General features: G+C 42.4%; 4 protein-coding genes across 4 annotated transcripts; 2 read left to right on the top strand and 2 right to left on the bottom strand.

Annotated features, from left to right (window-relative positions):
• Window positions 1-122: 122 nt before the first annotated feature.
• Window positions 123-1,979, bottom strand: LOC5520888 (calcium-activated potassium channel subunit beta-4). The gene is made up of 2 exons (XM_001640559.3): window positions 1,562-1,979; window positions 123-861 (listed from the first exon to the last, which is right to left on the bottom strand). Exons 1-2 carry the CDS (start codon window positions 1,916-1,918, stop codon window positions 502-504), a joined length of 717 nt encoding a protein of 238 aa, XP_001640609.2. The 5' UTR covers window positions 1,919-1,979; the 3' UTR covers window positions 123-501.
• Window positions 1,980-3,379: 1,400 nt separating this feature from the next.
• On the top strand, window positions 3,380-6,507 carry LOC5520887. Its single transcript, XM_032365732.2, has one exon. The coding sequence runs from the start codon at window positions 4,178-4,180 to the stop codon at window positions 5,135-5,137; it is 960 nt and encodes a 319-aa protein (XP_032221623.2). The 5' UTR covers window positions 3,380-4,177; the 3' UTR covers window positions 5,138-6,507.
• A 795-nt stretch (window positions 6,508-7,302) lies between these two features.
• LOC5520792 (tyramine receptor Ser-2) lies at window positions 7,303-10,576 on the top strand. The gene has a single exon (XM_032365779.2). It carries the CDS (start codon window positions 7,914-7,916, stop codon window positions 9,834-9,836), a length of 1,923 nt encoding a protein of 640 aa, XP_032221670.2. The 5' UTR covers window positions 7,303-7,913; the 3' UTR covers window positions 9,837-10,576.
• A 709-nt stretch (window positions 10,577-11,285) lies between these two features.
• On the bottom strand, window positions 11,286-18,102 carry LOC5520886 (probable alpha-ketoglutarate-dependent hypophosphite dioxygenase). The gene is made up of 6 exons (XM_048730781.1): window positions 17,855-18,102; window positions 14,274-14,365; window positions 13,705-13,864; window positions 13,216-13,381; window positions 12,433-12,711; window positions 11,286-11,634 (listed from the first exon to the last, which is right to left on the bottom strand). The coding sequence occupies exons 1-6, from the start codon at window positions 18,035-18,037 to the stop codon at window positions 11,471-11,473; spliced, it is 1,044 nt and encodes a 347-aa protein (XP_048586738.1). The 5' UTR covers window positions 18,038-18,102; the 3' UTR covers window positions 11,286-11,470.
• Between the last annotated feature and the right edge of the window lie 1,935 nt (window positions 18,103-20,037).

Below are 20,037 nucleotides of genomic sequence, written 5' to 3'. Positions count from 1 at the left end.
GGGGAGCAAATGTTCACGACTCAGTTGCATGTGACGAACACGTGGCCTTCGCGTGCTGCATCATACAGCAGTCAGTGTTTGTAGCTCGGTTTCACGAGACTAACACGTGCCTTTCGCCTCCTGCATCATACGGAAGTCTGTGTTCAATTTGCACATGACCAACACATGCTCACCGTGTGCCGCATCATACGGCAGTTTGTGTTCGTGGGTCAACTTGCACATGACGAGCACGTGCTCTTAGCGTGCGGTATCATACCGCAGACAATTGTGGCTCAGTAACATGTGACGATCACGTGCCCACCGTGTGCCGCATCATACGGCGATGTTTGTGGCTCAGTTACATGTGACGAACACGTGCCCTTAGCGTGCTGTATCATACGGCAATCTGTGTTCGTGAGTCAATTTGCACATGACGAGCACGTGTACACCGCGTGCTGTATCATACCGCAGTCGTTTGTGGCTCAGTAACATGTGACGAGCACGTGCCCTTTGTGTGCTGAATCATACAGCAGTCGGTGTTCGTGGCTCAGCCGAGCTGATCTTCCTGTGGTACTTGCCACTTATTTTTCGCTTGGCCTCTACCATCATGATCAATTGCTTCACATAGGCGTCTCGTTCTTCCATGTTCTCGATAAATCGTATCGATGCTATGCCGAAGACTATGGCAAGAGAGGGCCACAGAAAACAGCTTGCTACGATCCACTCGTAGTTATGTCTATGAAGTATCACTTGGCTCGTGTTCCTGGGGTTGTAGTGGCATTCAAACGCAGGGCCCATCGCTAGCATCTCTTTTTGTATCTGCATCACTGATTGGGTGTTTTTGACATTGTCATGGCAACAGGATGGGGGCTTGTAAGAGCACTAGAGAGATACAAGCAAAAGCATTTATAAAGATGTTTTGTCTGGTCATGTGTACGTTATTGATCGGAAAAATGAGTATGTGAGCATGTGAATGATAACATGAATGAAATTTAAATCAAACTTTGGAAATCAATTAAGACCACGATTTTACCCTCCTTACCATAAAAGTGCCTCATTTTTTTTGTGCTATCTTTTATGGGTTAACATCGATTTTAACAGCTCCTATTCTGCTATCCCTTAGGATTACATTTTATTTTCTCGACAAGCATTTGTGACTGTTCAGGGGGAGTCCCCCGGGCTAATGGAGGTCCCGAAGATCTCCATAATAGCGAGTGCTAGCTATATGGTTTTGATTGATAGGTTAAAGGCTGTCAGTATTTCTCAAGCTCTTTGTACTAACTCAGATAACAAGCACGTTTTTATCCACATGTTTGCCATATTACCAGGAATAATGTTTGATTCTAAACTCACAAAAGGTTCTTGTAATCAATCACAGTCTAAGGTTTACTTATTGAATTTTTTCCTAAAAATTTTTGCGACCTGTGAGATATGTATACTGCGTGTGTGTATGTACACATTTGATCATTCGATCCTTTTACTCATGTGTTTACCATTTTACCAGGAATATATTTAATCCTACTCCCGCAATTAGGTATTAATGTCTAATTGGTTCATTATCACCTGCCATTATTACCCTTACTATTTGATCCAACGTAAACACACTCTCGTACAGCAACACAGGGGGCGAGAATTTCTCTTTTTCGCCATCAATTCCGACCACGACCAAGACTTTTAAACACGGATAGCAAGCAGATGGGACATACACACCGCAATCGCATAGAATCTCGCCTTGTATACCGCTCTCGTTTACAGAACAACGCGCTTTCACAAACTTCATCCCCTCAATACAAGTCTCGACTTCTGCGATGCAAAAATACAGTAGTGCCCCGACCCCACATATGGTCACTAGAACCGCAAACTTCTTCCAAAGGGTTTTACGTCTTGGGGTGAAACAAACTCTTGTTTCTAGAAATTCGGATAGTGTTGATTTTTCCATGCGGTTTCGATGCTTTACTCTTTAGTAGCGATGACATACGATCCATTTCAGGTCTATTACAGGACGCTTTATTTTCAGTTAAACTATTAATGTGACACTGCGATAGCTGACAGGCGACAACAAGGCCACACTTGACCTTATGCTGAAATCCCGCAAACTTCGGTAATGTCCCGCAAACTTCGGGATAGTCCCGCAAAATTCGGGAATGTCCCGCAAACTTCGGGGTAGCCCCGCAGACATCGGGAATGTCCCGCAAACTCCCGGATAGTCCCGCAAACCTCGCGACAGTCCCGCAAAAAATTCGTGAAGGTCTCACAAACCGCTAATCTCGGGACAGTCCCGCAGCAAATCCTGATCTTGATCGTCACGGGTAAGTTCTCGCGCCGCGCTCCCTGTGTGCCCGATCTCCGCGACGCCCTGGGTCCCCGAGGATGGTTCTCGTGCCGCTGTGTACTTTTAGAGCGGTCACAGCCTCTCTCTTCTTATAACCTTCCACAGAATCCCGAGTGCTTCTTTTGTCCTCGAAAGAACTCGGGTTCGAGCTGGAAGGCTACCCAAGTAGCTTGAGACTATTATTGTAATTTGTAAGAACAGCGGGAATGCTTGGGGTAGCGATTTGTTCATCCGAGACTTGCCGAGACCCGTGTTGCGGAATCCGAGCCCGATACTTTTGTCAAATTTCGGAAACCGAGCCCGAGCTTTTCCGGTCTCTTTGCAACCGAGCCCGAGCTTTTTGTTCAAGCTTGTTTACAGATAACTTGCTCGACTGTCATAAAAGTCAGTTGAAAAAAAAAATAAGTTGAGTTACAATACATTCTTACTACACTACGAAAAAGAAGGGGAAACCCGTAGCATGGTAACGATAAAAAACAGATCGCGTTTAACAAAATTCGGGACCCTGTGAAATTAAAAACCCGAGACTCCGAGACCGTGGTAAAAAAAAAACAAAGGCTTTAAGACCTCTTACCGACACTTACCGAACCTATTAAAATCCTCTATTTCCACACAGGCTCAAGGGCGTTGGGAGGACGTTGTTACTTGATGCCTCTAAAAAGAAGGCATCAAGTAACTTCGAATCCCACAACTGCTCAAACGTTAGAAATACACACCACAAAACAATAAGAGTTTATTGTGACTTTATTCTAGCATATAAGACAATTATAAGACAATTACAGGGGGTGATCATCGTGAAAATATTCGAGCTAGTACTGGGATTGACTGGAGATTGACTGAGAGGTTGGTAAGCCAGTGATTTCCATCGGCTATTTCAGTCGAGTAACTTTCAATCAGATATCGTTAATAAAGTATCAGACTTTAACCATGGTTAGTTTATCACCCCAAGATACCACTGCATTCCCGCCCAATGTGAATAAAATAATAAAGTATTAGCTGATCGGCCGCCGGGTGTAAGCAGGCGCATCTAGTCCATCCGTGACAGAGCGAGATAGAGGAAACAATCGATAGGGGGTCAAAGGTCGCGCGATTGCGCACATCTGATTAGACAGACCCGAGATACTGACCTTCGAGTGACATCCCAAAAATTCCATGCCGGCAATCTTATCTCTATTCGACTGTGTTTTTACCTGTGAGTCTTTACTTCAGTCACGGCAAATGCTCTTATAAATCCTGCGCTCACTGCTAGACTGCTTCACAAGCCAGACGTTGCGCGCCGCTACGAACGTTGTCGGAGGTCAAAGCTACCCGCTACTGACGGCAATATACGGACATAGGGTCGGCAATACGCGGTGGAATTAAGTGGTGGAAACTCTATAGGGACGCAGACTACGGGCTACTTTTCTTTGAGTAGCCCACGGGCAAAAGTAGCACAACAAAACTGAGGTCACAAAGAAAAGAGAGACCAGAAAATAGCCAAGAAGATTTGAAGATTCGCCGGTAGTCTGGTTTATAAGTGACAAAATAAGAGCGGATAAAATCATTTATTTCGTGTGTTCTCCAAAGAATGGAATTTGAAATGCATGGAAACTGAGGACTCGAGATTCTTTGAAACCATTAATTGTGTGTGTTGATTTTGAGATGATTGCAATCTAAAGGGACTCCATAGATAGACAGAGAAGATTCCACTAAATCTAAAATTGAGCTGAGTTACATAAATCTAGAACTTCAGTTACTAGAACCTAGAACTTTAGAATCTAGAACTTCAAAGTACTTCTCTTGATGTTTATTTGCTGTTTGTCAGAAACAGAGTCATTGAATTGAGCTGAGCACATTAGGAATTGAAGTGAGGACTGCCAGTTCGATATGAGTGCCTGCACTGCGGTGTTTCGTGCAGTCCTCGCCATCTTCAACATCATACTTATAGCGTTGCTCGGAGTAATCCATTTTTACAGCCAACGCCAAGAAAAGTTCATTTTCCACTATATACTCCAGAATCGCACCGCGAGCCAAGTCTCAGACACGTTTTTCGTCACCATGAGGCCGCAATCATGGATGGAGTATGTCTGGTATGGCATCTACGGCTGGCAGCTTCTCTGGATGATCCAAGCGATAGCCATACAGTTCCGTAAATTCCCCGCTGTCCTCAACTCCTTCGTGTTCCTGCTTTTCCTGAGCTCCACTATCTTGACCGCCACGTGGGTAGTGTTCTTGAACCGTCTGATGGTCACCGCTGCGTGTATCGTACTTTTCAGTGCGGTGTTCCTCACAGCTCTAGCCTTGGTCCTAATCTACGTGCGGTTTAACGAGTACTACGACCCCGAGGAGCACCCCGCGTGTTATTTCTGGGGTTTTCAGGTGCTCGTGTTTAACGGCATTGCGTGTTACGTGGTGTGGCTTATCTACCATGCGATGTTGATCCTCGCCGCTGTACTGACATACCGGGAAGACATCACGGAACCGACCTCCACCACTGTGGTGCTCATCTTGATGTACGTACTCGTCCTGGTGTGGTTCATTCTAGAGAACACGGTCTTCCTGTGGTCCACCCGCTACACGTTCAGCATCTACCCTACTTTGGTAACCGCGCAGGTGGCGAGCGCGCTGGGAAACTGGGACCCACGCATGCGTAACTCTATCATCCTTGTCATGCTGATCGCGATGGTATGCGTGATTTTCGTGTTTCGTGTCGTGCGCGTTGCGGTGCGGCTAAAGAGGTCGAGAAAAACGTATTCTACCCAAGTCCCCCCACCCCCACCACCGCCCTCGCAGCCACAGGAACCTCTCAAAGATTACAAACTTGAAGTGTTGTCCACCAAGTTTTAAACGTTTATATCTTAAGATCGGATATTTGAAGACATTTCAAGAAAACGGCCAAGAAAACGGCACATTTTAGTAGCCTGGAACACACCTAAACTAGATATTGCTGTTGTAATTATTTTTCGAATTGGGGCAAGATTTTGTGTTTTCTACTGCAGGGAATATCCTATATTCTGTTCAATTCGATTCTAGACAAATCAATGGCGCGTACCCAGGGTTGGCTAGGGGGCAGGGGGGTGTGCAGTCATAGGTATATGGAAAAAGCATAGTATTTGAAGAGAAATTACCCACTTTTGTGTACGGGCCTACACTTTCGTTGCTAGCCGGATCCCATTCGGGCTTATTCGTACGCTAGGGTGCGCCAAATATTAAATAACCCCGAATGAGGGCCGGCTATTTCATTCCCGGTGGAGTGGATGAGAACTCCATTCCTTTTTTAAATCCTTCCGTTTCTTGTACAGAAAGGCAACTTTTCGTCTCCTCTCTTCTCTCCTTAACCCCAAACTCTTATATTCTACTGCCTTGTTTTTAAGACAAACCCTGTCAGTGTCCTTTTGTCCTTTTTTTTGCCATTTTCTGTTTTAAGGTCAATGGCTTATAATGATGACCGATGAAATACCAGCCACCCGATATCATTTTCATCTTATCATCTACCGAATGACGTTCCTCGAGCATGCGCGCAGTGCTAGGAAGATAATGTCTACCGATAAATGTGACCATTCCTTGGATAAGTGACAAAAAACAATGGCTTGAATTTACATAGGAAACCTAGTGGGGGACCAGAGAAGTAGTGAAGCCAGAATCTCTAGGAAAATACGAACAAGCTAACCTTGTTCAAAACCCAGAGTAAAAGTTTAGAAAAGATAAATCGAGCAATTTTTTTAGCCGCGAAAAAGAGGTGTCGCATGCGGTAAAAGAGGTTTCCTATTTCAGAAAGTATGAGCTCGATTTTGTTGATTTGTCAGAGGAGCCTCAAGACATTATCTTAATGCGGTAAAAGGCGTCAGAATACTGGGACTGGAGGTTTGTAGTATGCAATGAAATATTTCAAACATCGACCTACAACAATTCACAACAGATCTGATAGCAGGGAAGAGGCGAGGATTACAGTAGTCCAGGCGTTCTTACCCTAGTTTCTACTCGGTTTTCCTGTGGTTGGTAACAGTTGTGACGTCACAGGAAACCATTTCACGCGGAGTTATATAGCACAGGAAACCCGTCCCGGGTAGTAAGCCGTTAAGTCTAGCTTATGGGAATAATGTCTAGAAGTTTCTAATAGAAAGTGAATGCTCGGAGGACGGGACGAACATGTTTCAGTAGAGGGGTTCTCGAAGAAGACCGCTGATCTCCATGAAATAAAAATACAAATCAACAGACTGGGAAGCCTGTGGTTTGGACACGAAAAATCATATGCGATACCAAGATTAGACTTGCTCTCCGGTCGCTGCGCTCCCTCCGAGAATCCTAAACAGAATCCTACAGCTAGTTCTTTGTGATGTATTCCTTGATAGTATTGACAGAGTTAAAGAATGATGTTTCGTGGCGCAGATCAGACGACCTCGTTCCCAGGCTTCTGCTTAATTAACATTTGCCCAAAAAGTGTCGCTAAAGAGACACTAAACGTTTTTTGTTCATTATTAAAATATAAATTGCTAATGTGTACCGAAAAGCTATTTTGTGTTATTTTTTTTAACGTAACTAAATGAGAGAGAATTCAAATTGACCGAAAACTGCACGACAGCGTCCTTTTTCCTTCACTTCCGAGCTTTGCTGTTGTTATTTTTATTTTCCTTTTCATCGCTTTCCCATTTATAAGGGACCATTTTCGCCCGTGTTTTATATAGTTTTATTGAGGGATACTGTAATGCTAATCTGATCTTTATTCTTTGTGAGCAAATAATAGGTAAATATAGTTTTTATTATACATCCACTAAACATCATAAAGTGAAATACCCATATCTTTTTTTTTTTCAAAGAAAGTATCATTCTTTCTTTTGGAGACGTTTTGAGACCGGTAGCGAAAATGGTTATTTAATTTTGTTTCTGTTTTTCACATATTTTTGACAAATCAACAGAAAGCTGTTTAAACAGACTTCATTCTCATCAAAGCAGGCAAAATAATATCTAGACGAGGTTGTTTGTTTTTCACAGTAATCCTCGGATTTCGTTAGCTAATTATTATCTTATCTTCGTAAGCCATAAAAAAGCCGTTTGCATAAAACATCGATGAACTATGGCATTTTTTTGATGACACTAGCAGAGCGTGATAAAAAACGCATTCTCTAAGAAATTATGGAATTTTCTAGCAAACAACAGTATGCAATGAGGCGCAAAAAAATATTATTCAAGGCAAAAAATGTTTCCTGTTCGGCTGTTGACACTTCGTGTCACAATTTAATGATTCTTTCAACATCCTCAAGTTGCAAGACGGAAAATAGACTTCGATTTCTGGCTTTGATGGTTGCCGAATTCTTGCTGGAATAAACGTGCTAAAATATCGGTTCAAGATGCGTGCAGCTGGCAAGAGAGAGTTTAATATTTGAGCACAAGAAGAAGAAGACAACATTCACATCAAGGGTTGCGATGCCAATTACCATTCACATATTATGAAATCTGAATTGTGCTCTTTTGAAGTTGTTTACCAACTTAAAGCTGATGCAAATGGATCGGCACTTCGCGCCAGGCTACTAGCTGTGTTATTGTAGCGATTCTAATGATCATCACAGAAAAACAGAAGCTGTAAAAACTCGCGCCGTATCGCAACTGATCAAATTAAATCAAGATGACGGCGTCAAACGAAACATCATCTCTTCACTCCGAACCTCTATCGACTGGTATCATCGTATTTTACTGTATCATAATGGCGTCCATCACAATAACTGCTATTTTTGGTAACTCTTTAGTAATAGCAGCCGTTCGGCGCACTCGGTCGTTGCGTACGAGTTCAGCGATACTGGTGGTGAATCTGGCTTGCGTTGACCTTGCCGTAACGATTATAATCGTACCATTTGTGATTCTGACGGCGGCGAATACAAGCGTCTGGGACGAGACCCTCCCCCAGGAGATCTGCAAAGCAACGGGTTTTATGAATGCGTTTCTGACCGCAGCACAAATCATGGCTCTTTTGCACATAAGCGTGAATAGATTTATCGCTGTGGCTTTCCCTCACTCATACGAAAAGCTAACCAAAAGGTTCACTATGGGGACGGTGTTCTTCGGGTGGCTCCACTCGTTGTTTTGGACACTTATGCCGTTTCTTGGTTGGGGGGAGCTTGGATTTGTAAAGGGGACTTTATTTTGTAACATTTTGTGGTCTCAAGAGTTGAGTTTCGCTGTAACTGTACAAGTAGTGTGTTATTTTCTACCAACTGCAGTGGCTGTTATACTGTATATCGGCATCTATGTGAACGTTCGCCGGCAGTCGAAGAGGGTCAAAGAACGGTCACGCTCGACACTATCAATGGGTGATATATCATGTGTCACACCATCCCGACCGTTATCAGGTGTGTCAATATCTAGCGGAGAGTATCCAAGTGTCACACAACCTGGCGTTACCGAATCTGGCGTGACTCCATTAGGGGAGTCACGCCAAACTGGGGTAGAAGTGGATGAAGCGTCTTGTTGTGACGGCACTAAACATGAAAATACAAACGTAACGCAAACAAAGGTCAAGCTTTCTGGAGTAACACACTCCGAAATAGTACAATCTGATGTCACGCAATCTGAAGTAACGCAACCTAATGTCACGCAATCTGGAGTAACACACTCCAAAATAGTACACTCTGATGTCGCGCAATCTGAAGTAACGCAACCTAATGTCACGCAATCTGGAGTAACACAATCTAATGTCAAGCAATCTGAAGTAACACAATCTGATCTTACACAATCTAACGCAGCTCAATCTGTAGTAACACAATCTGATATTACGCAATCTGGATTAACACAATCTGATGTCACGCAATCTGGTGAAGCGGAATTTGGTGTCACGCACTCTGAAGGGAAAGATAACGCCGGGGCTTCTTTAGAATCCACGGAAAATCTATCTCATGAGAGCGTTGCCTCAAGCTCACGAGAAGGTGGCATCGAGGAAGCTGTGGAGTCGGAGAGTTGTAAGCATAATGGCACCGCCAGCACAAAACGCACAAAAAGGAGGAGCGTCTTCATAGATGCGTTCGAGATCGGTCGCAATGGCATTAATGGATGGTACGAGAGGGCGAGGAAGGCAGCTAACGGCGACACAGGCGAACACGCGGAAGGCAGGCCTCAGAATGGCATTAACAGACTTTTTAAAAGACAAGACACAAGCGATACACTTGGAAAATCGCTCACAAGCATGAAGAAAGAGATGACGGAGGCGGAGAGAGCGGAAAAAATGCGCAACAAACGGCGCAAGATTCTCGAGAATCGCGTAACACGCACGTTACTGGGCGTGGCGCTCGCATTCGCCGTCTGCTGGTTCCCAAGGGGCGTGGCTAATCTGTGGGCTCTCTTTGCGGGTCGCGAGTCCGTCCCGCGAGGCCTCGAATACGCCTCTACCGCCTTCGTGTTTATGAACAGCTCTGTGAATCCAATCCTCTATGGCGCTCTTCATCAGGACTTTAACCGCGCGTTTAGGGATATCTTGTATTGTAGAACCCGTGTCAGGCGTGCACGCAGCAAGAGCGAAGATTTCTCCGCGTCCGTCTCTATGAGACCACGTGTTTGATCACGTGTCTCACCACGTGTTTGAGCCGCTATCGCCCATTAATCATTCTTCCTGGGAACTGTATGTACGAGATCCAAGCATGGGAAAAATAGATCACCATTCAATCAAATTCTTATCGTAAACTATGTAAAAACAACTTGAAACGAGGTTTTATGATTAGCGCTTTTGGATTAAGAACAATCACATTTCAAACATTTCTTACAAACATGATAAAAGAAAAGAAGTTATCGACCCGATACCCTCGGTGCAAAGGCTTGTTCCCTCAAATGATAGCCTTTCCGTCGGTATTTAGTCTTCACCCTTTTGGCGGTTAGGAAAGCTTTGGAGCCCATGATATGGATCAAGAATTTTGCCCAGAAGATGGCATTTCGCTATAGCTTCAAAGTCCCTCAAAAAATTTATATGGCTTGCCATTTATGATGTTACGCCTCCTGGCTGTATAATCAGCTCATTTATTACCGCCGTATCTGAGCGTGCGCATTTGTTGTTCCAGCTGCCTATTTACAGACCTAAATAGATTCTCTCTTCGCCAACATTTTTCATTCTAGCAAAATATCAAATGTGAGAAAGCATCCGTTTCTGTTCAGCAGCTAATTCGTGGAAGCCATTGCTATATTTTCGATTGAATCTGGTAAATTACATTCTTCACATATTTTCCTTTTAATGCTGAATGAAAACAATTTTCCATTTTAACCCGCTCATACAAGAACACTCCGGTAATAAAACAGTTTGAAGAATCCTGAAAGTGTCCTTATTACATTCACAAAGTTTCACCATATGAGGACAAATCTAAGTTTCACTGTATTAGGACAATTTTCTTTGTTCCTATACTGTGTCCTTATAAACGGGGGTTCACTGTGTGAGGGCGATTCTCTTGGTTCAAAAGGTGTCCTTTTTAAAGGGGTTTCACTGTACTTTAAATATATGACATACTAACATCACAACAATCCGTTTCTATTTTATCAAAGTTAGAAGGAAAAAAATATACGGTGTTTTCTAGGGCAGTTTCTGTGCCGTTTTTTAGAGATATTGTACAAAAATCTGGTTAAGCCTGGGCTTCTCGCTTGTAGACAAGTACAGGCCTGTTTTTCTGCCACATGTCATTCTAAATGGTTTTCACAGCAATATATCGACATTTGTAATTGCATTAGGTAAACTTGTATATAGTAATAAACTCATTTATCTAAAAAACACGAGTTGTTTCTTGGTGACAGTAATAATGCTGCGACTGAGCATCTAGTCTTCATCTCGTCACTATAACAATGTTATCTTCACTAGTATTGATATATGTTGATACGAAAGTCTAATCATTTATGTCATCATTACCATCGCATTTTTGTTATCGTTATGTGATAAGCATCATCATCACTGAGCGTTTTCGGTCTGAAACAAATTCGAAAATTCTCCTAGTACTTGTATTAGCAACCATAAATTAAACTTATTCGGGTATCACGTGAGAACGGTGCAAATTTAATTCTAGAATGAGACTTGTCCTTTATCATGTTATCATAATCAGCATGATCCCTGTAACCGTCACTGAGTGTAGACATCATTACCATCATTATATTATCGTTATCATTATGTAATCAGCATTATGTAAACATAATCATCTTGTAATCGTCATCATCTCGTCATCACTGGGGGTTGTCATGCGTGGATACGATAGAGTCTTGATGTTCAAAGACGTAGCCCTTGTCAAACGGGACCGGAAGTGCGATGTCGATTTTCTCCATCCGGGGATACAATGTGCACTTCCCTCGAACCAAGGTGGACGTGAATCTGTCCCAGTCAACTGGACCTACAACGATACAGAAGCATATTAGACAAGGGCCTTGCTTTCCATGCCAAAAGAACATAGGAATCTAGATCAACCAGCTTTTCTCAGAAGTCTGAAAACCTTTGGTGAGATATCAGGGCCGTAGCAGGCGGTGGGGCACTGGGGGCACGTGCCCCCCCCCCCCCCCCCAATGTTTTGAAAAATAATAAGGAAATGACCAGTAGGGGCGTGGCTGAGCCCCCCATATTTTCTTAATGTTTCTGTATTGTGATCCCCCCCCCCAATATTTCGAGCCCAGCTACGGCCCTGGATATGCACCTCTTCTGACTCAGACCAAACCCCCATAACAAGGTGTGGGGACAGGCCCTACTAACAAAGCCCATCTTAAAGTCCTTGGCTACGCCCTGTAACACCTGTCATTGCGGGGACGCTTTGGGCAAACATCAATTTTCTTTATCTTATTCATGTGAAAAGCGTGGAAACAGTCCATTTTGACTGGGTTTTCTTTGGTGGGTAAATTGACTTTTTAGGGCTGTGAACTTTCACAGAGTAAAATTTTCTTCCTCGCGATGATTTCAATTCCCTCAACCTGGCATCATACCCTGGGTGAAGATTCGCTTAAAAGGAAGAGATTTTCCCAAAACTCACCCTTCGTAACGGTTTATCTAGTAGGATAACCAGGAACTAGGGTGTTATTACAGCACTGTCAATCACTGCATACGCTGCCAGCTGTACGTCCAAGCAGTATTAAATCAGATATTAATTTACCATCAAAACTTAAGACCACGGCCCCCCTTATATTTACCAGTCCCGCCTCACCTATATTAGTGAATTCATTTGAGCTAACGCCCAGCAGCGGCCATGCATCTGTGGAGCAGTATTGATAGACGTACAAACGTCGTTTGTTTTTAGATCTGTTGATGGCAGAACCATGTATAGAGGAGACGTGGTGCAGACTTATCCCCCCTGAAGGAACTTCTAGATGTTTTGCCTTGGACGGGTCAAACCGGTGGTCGTTGATTGCGGAAGCGAACTCTCCGTCTCGATAGTGTGATAGGAGAGGCCCCTTATGGGATTTGGGTACGACTTGTAGACACCCTGAAAAATAAAATGGTGGATATTCCTAATGAGAGGAGAATTCCATATCGGTATTTGGTAGGGGTAGATCTAGGGTGGGTTAAGCGGGCCCGGCCCCCCTATTTTTCAGATATTTGGCTAAAAAATAACAACAAATATAAGGAAATCAATGGGAGAACAATGAATCTGGCCCCAACTTCCGTGAACCCTGTTTGCATTACGACTTTCAGACTTGAATGCGTTTACTCCTGAACTATGAGCTGATAAAATCAATCCTCAATCGTCAAGCATAAAAACACCTCTGCACTAATTTTTCATGTTTTTGTGTTGTTACCACATATTCATAGCCACATAGCCTAAAAGCATATTAAGTTGTTATTTTGTATATGCAAAGAAATCGTTGAAACCGAAAGACCAAAGTGTTAGCCCCGCACCCATGTGATGAAACAAACGGCAAATAAGCCATCACACAACTAACAGTTTTGAACTGCGGAGTTGGATATATTATGGACACATCTTTCTTACCATTCTCAATATTGGTGTCATCAATTGAAATGCAGATCATGACCAGATCTTGGTTTGTGTGGGGGTTGAATGCCCAATCCTGGTGCCACTTGATTGGGAAGCCTGTGCCTTTTGGGTGCTTCACATTAACCTTGTCCTGCCGAATGTACCTAATATTCGGCCCAATCTGTGTACCGTAAATTTGGAGTGAGTTATCTGAGGAGGGGGGGGGGGGGGGCACGAGGGTGGCAACCCAATTTTTTATGATATGATGGCGACCATAATAACATATGGGACCTTCCATTGTTCTTTCCTCTGTGGGGACAGTTACTTGCGCTTTTGCAATTCGCCAGATGGTGCTGCAATCATTGACAATTTGGCCCGAAAATGTAGACCATAATTCTTTTATCTTTTATTTCAAATTTTCTTTTTTTTTCAAGTTGGCCCTTGACCAACCTGCCCACTTCCAAATTTTTTTTCGGATTTTTCGATTTTCTTATAGCACCTTACCAAGTCTGAAACAATGTCAAGAATCTTTTCATTCTTTATAGTCTCTTCGAATACAGGGAAGAGAAGGGATGGTATATGTACTCTCTGCAGTAGTGAATTCCCGGGGATTGACATAGGATCCAGCGTTAGGTGGTTGGTTGACTTCTCTAGATGTTTCGCTCTAAGACATAGTTGTAATATTTACATATTAAATAAGCACAGCACGCTGTATTTACATATCCCATTATTAATTTCCAGAGTTTGATTGCAAATTGTTGTTTTTCAAAAAGGGCTGTTTATAAAAAATTCCATCTTATTGTATTTTGAACAATATCCTAATATGGGGGGGAAAGGTTCATAAGGGCCATAATCCTGCCCCTGTTCGTTTACGAAGAACAAGGCCTCCCTCCTTCATGATGTTTCTTCTTCAACATCTTCAATGTACAGGCAGCAAATACAGACTCTATAAAATGGGGGTTGAACAAACAAGAAAATAAACATGGTAGGAGTGAATTTGTCAAAATGGGGGGCAGATAATTGTAACAGCACCCCCTTGTAACATATAAATCATTAGTTTGTATTTGACGAACCTTTCTTCGCACTCATCCAGAGCGTCTTTCATGCGTTGGATATGTTCCTTATCCAAGACGTCATTGATGATTAAGTATCCCTCTTCTTCAAACTGTTGCAATGATATAAAAAAAATGACAAAAAATTGGAGGTATCCAATCTGGTGATTCACTTCATGAAAAAAAGAGATTATTTGTAAAGGGTCTCCCCGCCCGTTATTGACATCCTGTTGCTGATTGGGGTGAAGGCAAATTGGGCTGGGGGCATGCTACCTGTTTTTGTTTTTTGTTAATGTTTTTTTTTCTAATATAAAATGCTGGTCATTTTATAGGGCTGGCTTTGTCCCCCATTTTTCTTAAGGTCTTTTTATCAAACAATCTCCCCCCCCCCCCCTCATCCTCCCAGTATTTTGAGGCGCAATCACGGTCCTGGAAAAGCATGAACAATGATAAACATATTGCCAAACAGAAGCAAAGAAACTAAGAGAAGAGAAGGATTTTTTTTTTTGGGGGGGGGGGGCATGATCGGCTTTTTTGTGGGGGGAGGGTAAGGGGAGGTGAGTAGTTGATACTTGATGAAATGGGACATTCTGCAAGTGACGAATAGACAAGGGGCGTTACCACGGGGGTGGCTTCTAGCATAGCAGCCAAAAATACAGTAAATGTATGAGATATTGTCTAAAATACAGGGGGGGGGACATGATCAGCTTTTTTGTGGGGGGAGGGTAAGAGGAGGTGAGTAGTTGATACTTGATGAAATGGGACATTCTGCAAGTGACGAATAGGCAAGGGGCGTAACCACGGGGTTGGCTTCTAGCATAGCAGCCAAAAATACAGTAAATGTATGAGATATTGTCTAAAATACAGGAGAAAACGCCTTGAAAGGGCCTTTTGGGCCCCTCCTGTTTAAAATCCTGGCTACGCCTCTGTAGAATGTTTAAAGTTCTTAAAAGCTTTCACTTATAGCAATCTAGCCAAAATAAAGCATAGAAAAGCTTTCAAAAAAGCATAGAAAAGCTTTCTGAAAAGGGAATTGAATATGATTAAAATTTGAATTTTCTATAGAGCTTTGAAAATTTTCTTGGCCGCGCGAAAGGAGATTGAATCAAGTGTATAATTTCAAGTTTTGGCGGCATAATTTGGCAGAGTCGATTTCCAGTTTTTGGTGTATTGTATTCTTTGTTCTGGTATATATATATGTAACAGAAACCAGGAAATTTTATGCGAAAAAAAAAAACGTTTTGTGTGTTGTATGTTTCAAAAACAGCGCGCGCTCGTTGGAATGTCGCCATTCTTTATGGCGCATGCGCACAATGCAAAAACAATTCACAGAGTACAAAATGTTTGTTAAAATATGCAGGTTTGTTTTGGGAGGTTGAATAATCAGTTGACTACCAGGTCGAGATATAAAGATGAAAGGACAACGTAACACACGCAGTACAACGATTTTCAGCAATAACTACGTAACTAACGTAATCCAAGTTAATGCCCCGTGGCACGCGAACAGTCCCCGACGAGATATACGAAACGTGCCTTAGGTCGGGCACGTTTCGTATATCGCGTCGGGCACAGGGAGCTCACCTCTACGGTTTGAATAAAGTTAGAGTTGTTTTTTAGATTTGCGTTGTTGATTATTTTTAGTGCGTGTGTGCGTTTGAATCTCTTGTCTACTTTTTCGGCGCCCGGTACTTTCTGAAAGCGTGCAAAGGGCACAATTGTAGCTGGAATTTGTTACTAATAAATTACCCACTTCTTTATATGTACATGGGCTGAATGAATACAATCAGATTAAAAAGGAAAAAAATGGTGATCCTAGTATGACATCCCTACCCCTATAACTAAGCGAAATATACTGGTTCCGCCGGTTCCGCTGGTTCCGCCGGACCGCTTTTTAGTAATGCCGAACAACCTCTGTTCCCAGCACCCTTGGTCATGTGTGTTTGTTTTGTAAGGGGAGATAGCAGTTGAGCTGTTGGGGGTGTAGGGCTCGGATTATGAAGTGGATTATGTTTGTCAACAGGGTCTTTGTTCGTATAATGCCCGAATCCTTTCTGAGGATAGAGAGTTACAGTAGTATTTTTCTCGCCTTTTTACGGAGCCCGGGAAGGGACATTTTAAAAACCTACAGCAATTTTATTTCGTGAGGTATACTTTTCGCGTCGTGAGGATAGTTTTCAATTTTGCGTGTCACGAAAAAAAAATGAAACTCACGCAAAAAAATTAACTCACGAAAAAATTAGGTAAAACTCACGAAAAAATTCTAAAACTCACGAAAAAAAAACATAAAACTCACGAAAAAAAAGACACGCGAAATTGAAAACTGCCTCGCGACGCGAAAAGTATACCGCACGAAATAAAATTGCAGTAGGTTTTTCAAATGTCCCTTTCGGGCTCCGTACCTTTTCGAGGCTTGCGATGCACTCTTGCTGACTACGCGTATCTCTACGGAAGCCCATGAGGGCTACTTAAGGTTTTCGTTAACAACATCTCACCTTTCGGTCACGACTTTGAACTATTTGCGTCACGACAACTCACTTTGAGTGTCACGACAAAGCACTATTTGATTATCGCTTAAAACATTGCAGGTTTAGTTCACAATATCGCACTTTGTGTCTCAAAACATCGCACTTTGTGTCTTAAAAAAACTCATCATTTTGCCTTTGCTTAAAACATTTTAGTATATCGTTCACGACATTCAACTTTGTGCTTACACAACATAGCACTATTTGTCTATTGCATAAAATATTTGACTTTGTGCTTAATAACATGGGACTTTGTGTCTTAAAAAATCTCGCGATTTGCCGAATGCGCAAATTATTTTAGGTTTTGTCTATTGCATAAAATATTCAACTTAGTGTCTTAAAAATCTCGCGATTTTCCGAATGCGCTAATCATTTGTCTATGCATTACACGCAAAAAGTGCGATGTTATAAGCGAAAAAGTGCCATATTATGAGATATAATGTGCGACGATGTCGTGACGCCAAGAGTCAGATGTTGTTGGCTATTTGCATAATGTGCCATGACGCAAGCCCAAACATCCAATCGTGTGTGACAAATACTCACATGTCGTTGTGCAAAAAGTCCAATGTCGTAACGTAAAAAGTGCAATCTCGTGAAGCACAAAGCCCGTTTGCAAAAAATGAGTTTTTTTCTACATAGACCAGCATGCTTTGCGAATAGACTAGGAACGTAATTGCGAAATCCTGAGCAAAATTGCAAATTTTGTTGACAAACAAAATCCACTTCGTAATGCGAGCCCTACACCCCCAACAGCGCAACTGATGAACCCCGACCATTTGGAAGATGAAAATATAAAGAACCGACCAAATCTATAAATTCTGAAAGGTTATAAGGACTTTAACATAAGACGGCAAGGGCTGTGACGAGATCAGTCCAATGACGGAACTTTATCGTATGATTATCTCCGTGCATTCTGATATTTAATGATATGATACACCACGAAGCGTTAACAACCCGTAAACATTACAATGTACAACCAATTCATTAGCATACCACGCGAAAACCCTAACAAGTCAACAGCTTTTTAGGGTTACAGAGGGGGGTTCTGGTAGTCTATCAAACTGCTAACGCGTTGATTACCTGTTGTTTCTGCTCGTCCGTCAAAGCAAGATTTGCGGCAGGCGAGGAGAGGTGACGTGAGACTAGAAGTGTTTGGAGCGGCTTTCGGAAAATATTCGATAATCTTAATAGTGACCCTTTTTGTGCAATATTGCAGGAATTACTCGAGCGAGTAGCCAAACGGAGGCGACATAATGCAGCCATTTCTTTGCAAAATAAGCCAGACCGTGGCAGGGAATATTCGACCTTGTGCAAGTGCGCATGTCACATACTGTAAAACTTGTCTCCACAGGAGACCCGGCAACAAACTTGGAAACCCAGGGGATTACACGACGATCCGAAAACAACAAATTATATAAACACCGAATCAGTTAAAATAAAAACCAAATAGGTTGAAATAAAAACCAAATCAGTAAAAAATAAAATCCAAGTCGGATGAAATAAAAACGGCGAGTGGCCCTTTTGGGCTTCCTATACGTAATTGAGACCCTCTGAGCCACTGAATCTTCGTGATAGCACTTTGTCCCCCATAATCCCACAAACCATTGTTCTCTCGTTAACTTTTCATTTGACTTTAACCTAGATGTAAACGAGTGAAGCTTTGAGTCTTTGGTACCGAGTCTACTTCAAATGGAAATATTCCTAATGAGACAAAGGATTCTATCCGTTGTGTAGATCGCTTGGCCTGGTGTAGAGGCTGTGGGGTTCTCTTCATGTACTGCTCCAATTATAAAGGCTGAAAACGAAGATTAAACGATTGACTTCCTCCATTTGCAAGTTTTTTGCATTTTGAACGTTACATGAAAAAAAAGCTAATGCTTCTGCAAAGAAAATGAATTTTCCTGCGGTTGCCATGGCATAAGCAGGTATTGTTTTAGGAAGCACGTTGGAATGTAGCGCGTCAGTTAAAGGGTATATAAACTGAAGGACGCTTATTAGATAGTCACCTCGGTTTCGCTTGTGCTCGGCGCGACTCAGTTTTAAATATATATTTTTAAGGTTATTTAGTATGGGTTATGCTTTCTTTTTGTGTTAATTTCTTTTAGATGTGTTCTCTTCCCCTATGTGGTCCGGTTTGAACGATTCTGTTGGATCAGCTGATTCTTCACTGCAGTCATTGGCTAAGCTGTTACCTGAAGTGGTATTGGCAGGAAAAGCAACCTCTACAAGTGCTACATACTCTGCTGCTTTTAGTAGATGGAAAACATGGTGTTCCTCTCATCAGCTTCAGCCCATGCCTGCTTTGCACTATCACGTGGTGCTTCATCTTCAGTGGCTGATGCTAGACGCAAATTCACCCGCCTCTTTAGAAGCAGCATTACATGGCATAGCTTGGGCTCATCAGATAGCTGCTTATCCCTCGCCTACAGAACATCCCCTTGTAAAAACAAGTTATGGCAGGTGCTAAACGTATCCTGGCGCGTCCAAAGATGAAAAAGGAGCCAATTACTGTAGCTAAGTTTGTTAAAGATAAGGTCGGTCTTTTTGCTTCATTGTACGATTTAAGATCAGTTTCATTATGTTTGTTAGCTTTTGCCGCTTTTTATGAGATTTGATGAATTAGCAAATCTCACTTTGTCAGATTTAACTTTTCGAGAAGATTATTTGGAGATTTCTATAAAATCTGCCAAAAACGATCAGCTTAGAGAGGGAAATTGCGTGCTTTTAGCAGCTTCACAGAAGTCTACTTGTCTATGATTTCTAGATATTTAAAAGTAGCAAAGCTGAATTCTGAGGATTTCATATTTTGTCAAATTGCTAAATGTTTGACGGGCTATAAGCCTAGAGCAGGAAAAATAGAAATTAAGTTATACTAGGGTCAGAGAGCTAGTACTTGAAGTGTTTTTAGGCATTATTCCTAATATAACAGACATCGGTACCCATAGCCTTAGAAGTGGCGGTGCAATAGCAGCAGCTGCAGCAGGCGTCGCAGATAATTTCAAAGACATGGCCGATGAAAAAGTGCAAAAGATGGTTATATTAAGGATTCTAATATTGCTAAACTTTCAGTTTCTCAATCATTGGGAATTTAAACATGACTGATGACTAGCCCGGGGGTCGTTGAAGGGGGTACAGCTGGCCCGGGGTTTTCCTCCGTTAGTTGTGAGGGCTTTAGTCGGGGGTTTTTCACCCAGCTGTTCTCAGTGCTCCCTTCCAGCCAGTTGGCTGATTAGATACGTTTCACCTATAGTGCTCAATTCAGT

The sequence above is a fragment of the Nematostella vectensis genome, chromosome 7 (assembly GCF_932526225.1).
Source record: "Nematostella vectensis chromosome 7, jaNemVect1.1, whole genome shotgun sequence".
Classification (NCBI taxonomy): Eukaryota; Metazoa; Cnidaria; class Anthozoa; order Actiniaria; family Edwardsiidae; genus Nematostella; species Nematostella vectensis.
The sequence above is the reverse complement of the archived record's forward strand: the minus strand, read 5'-3'. Positions and strand labels throughout refer to the sequence as shown.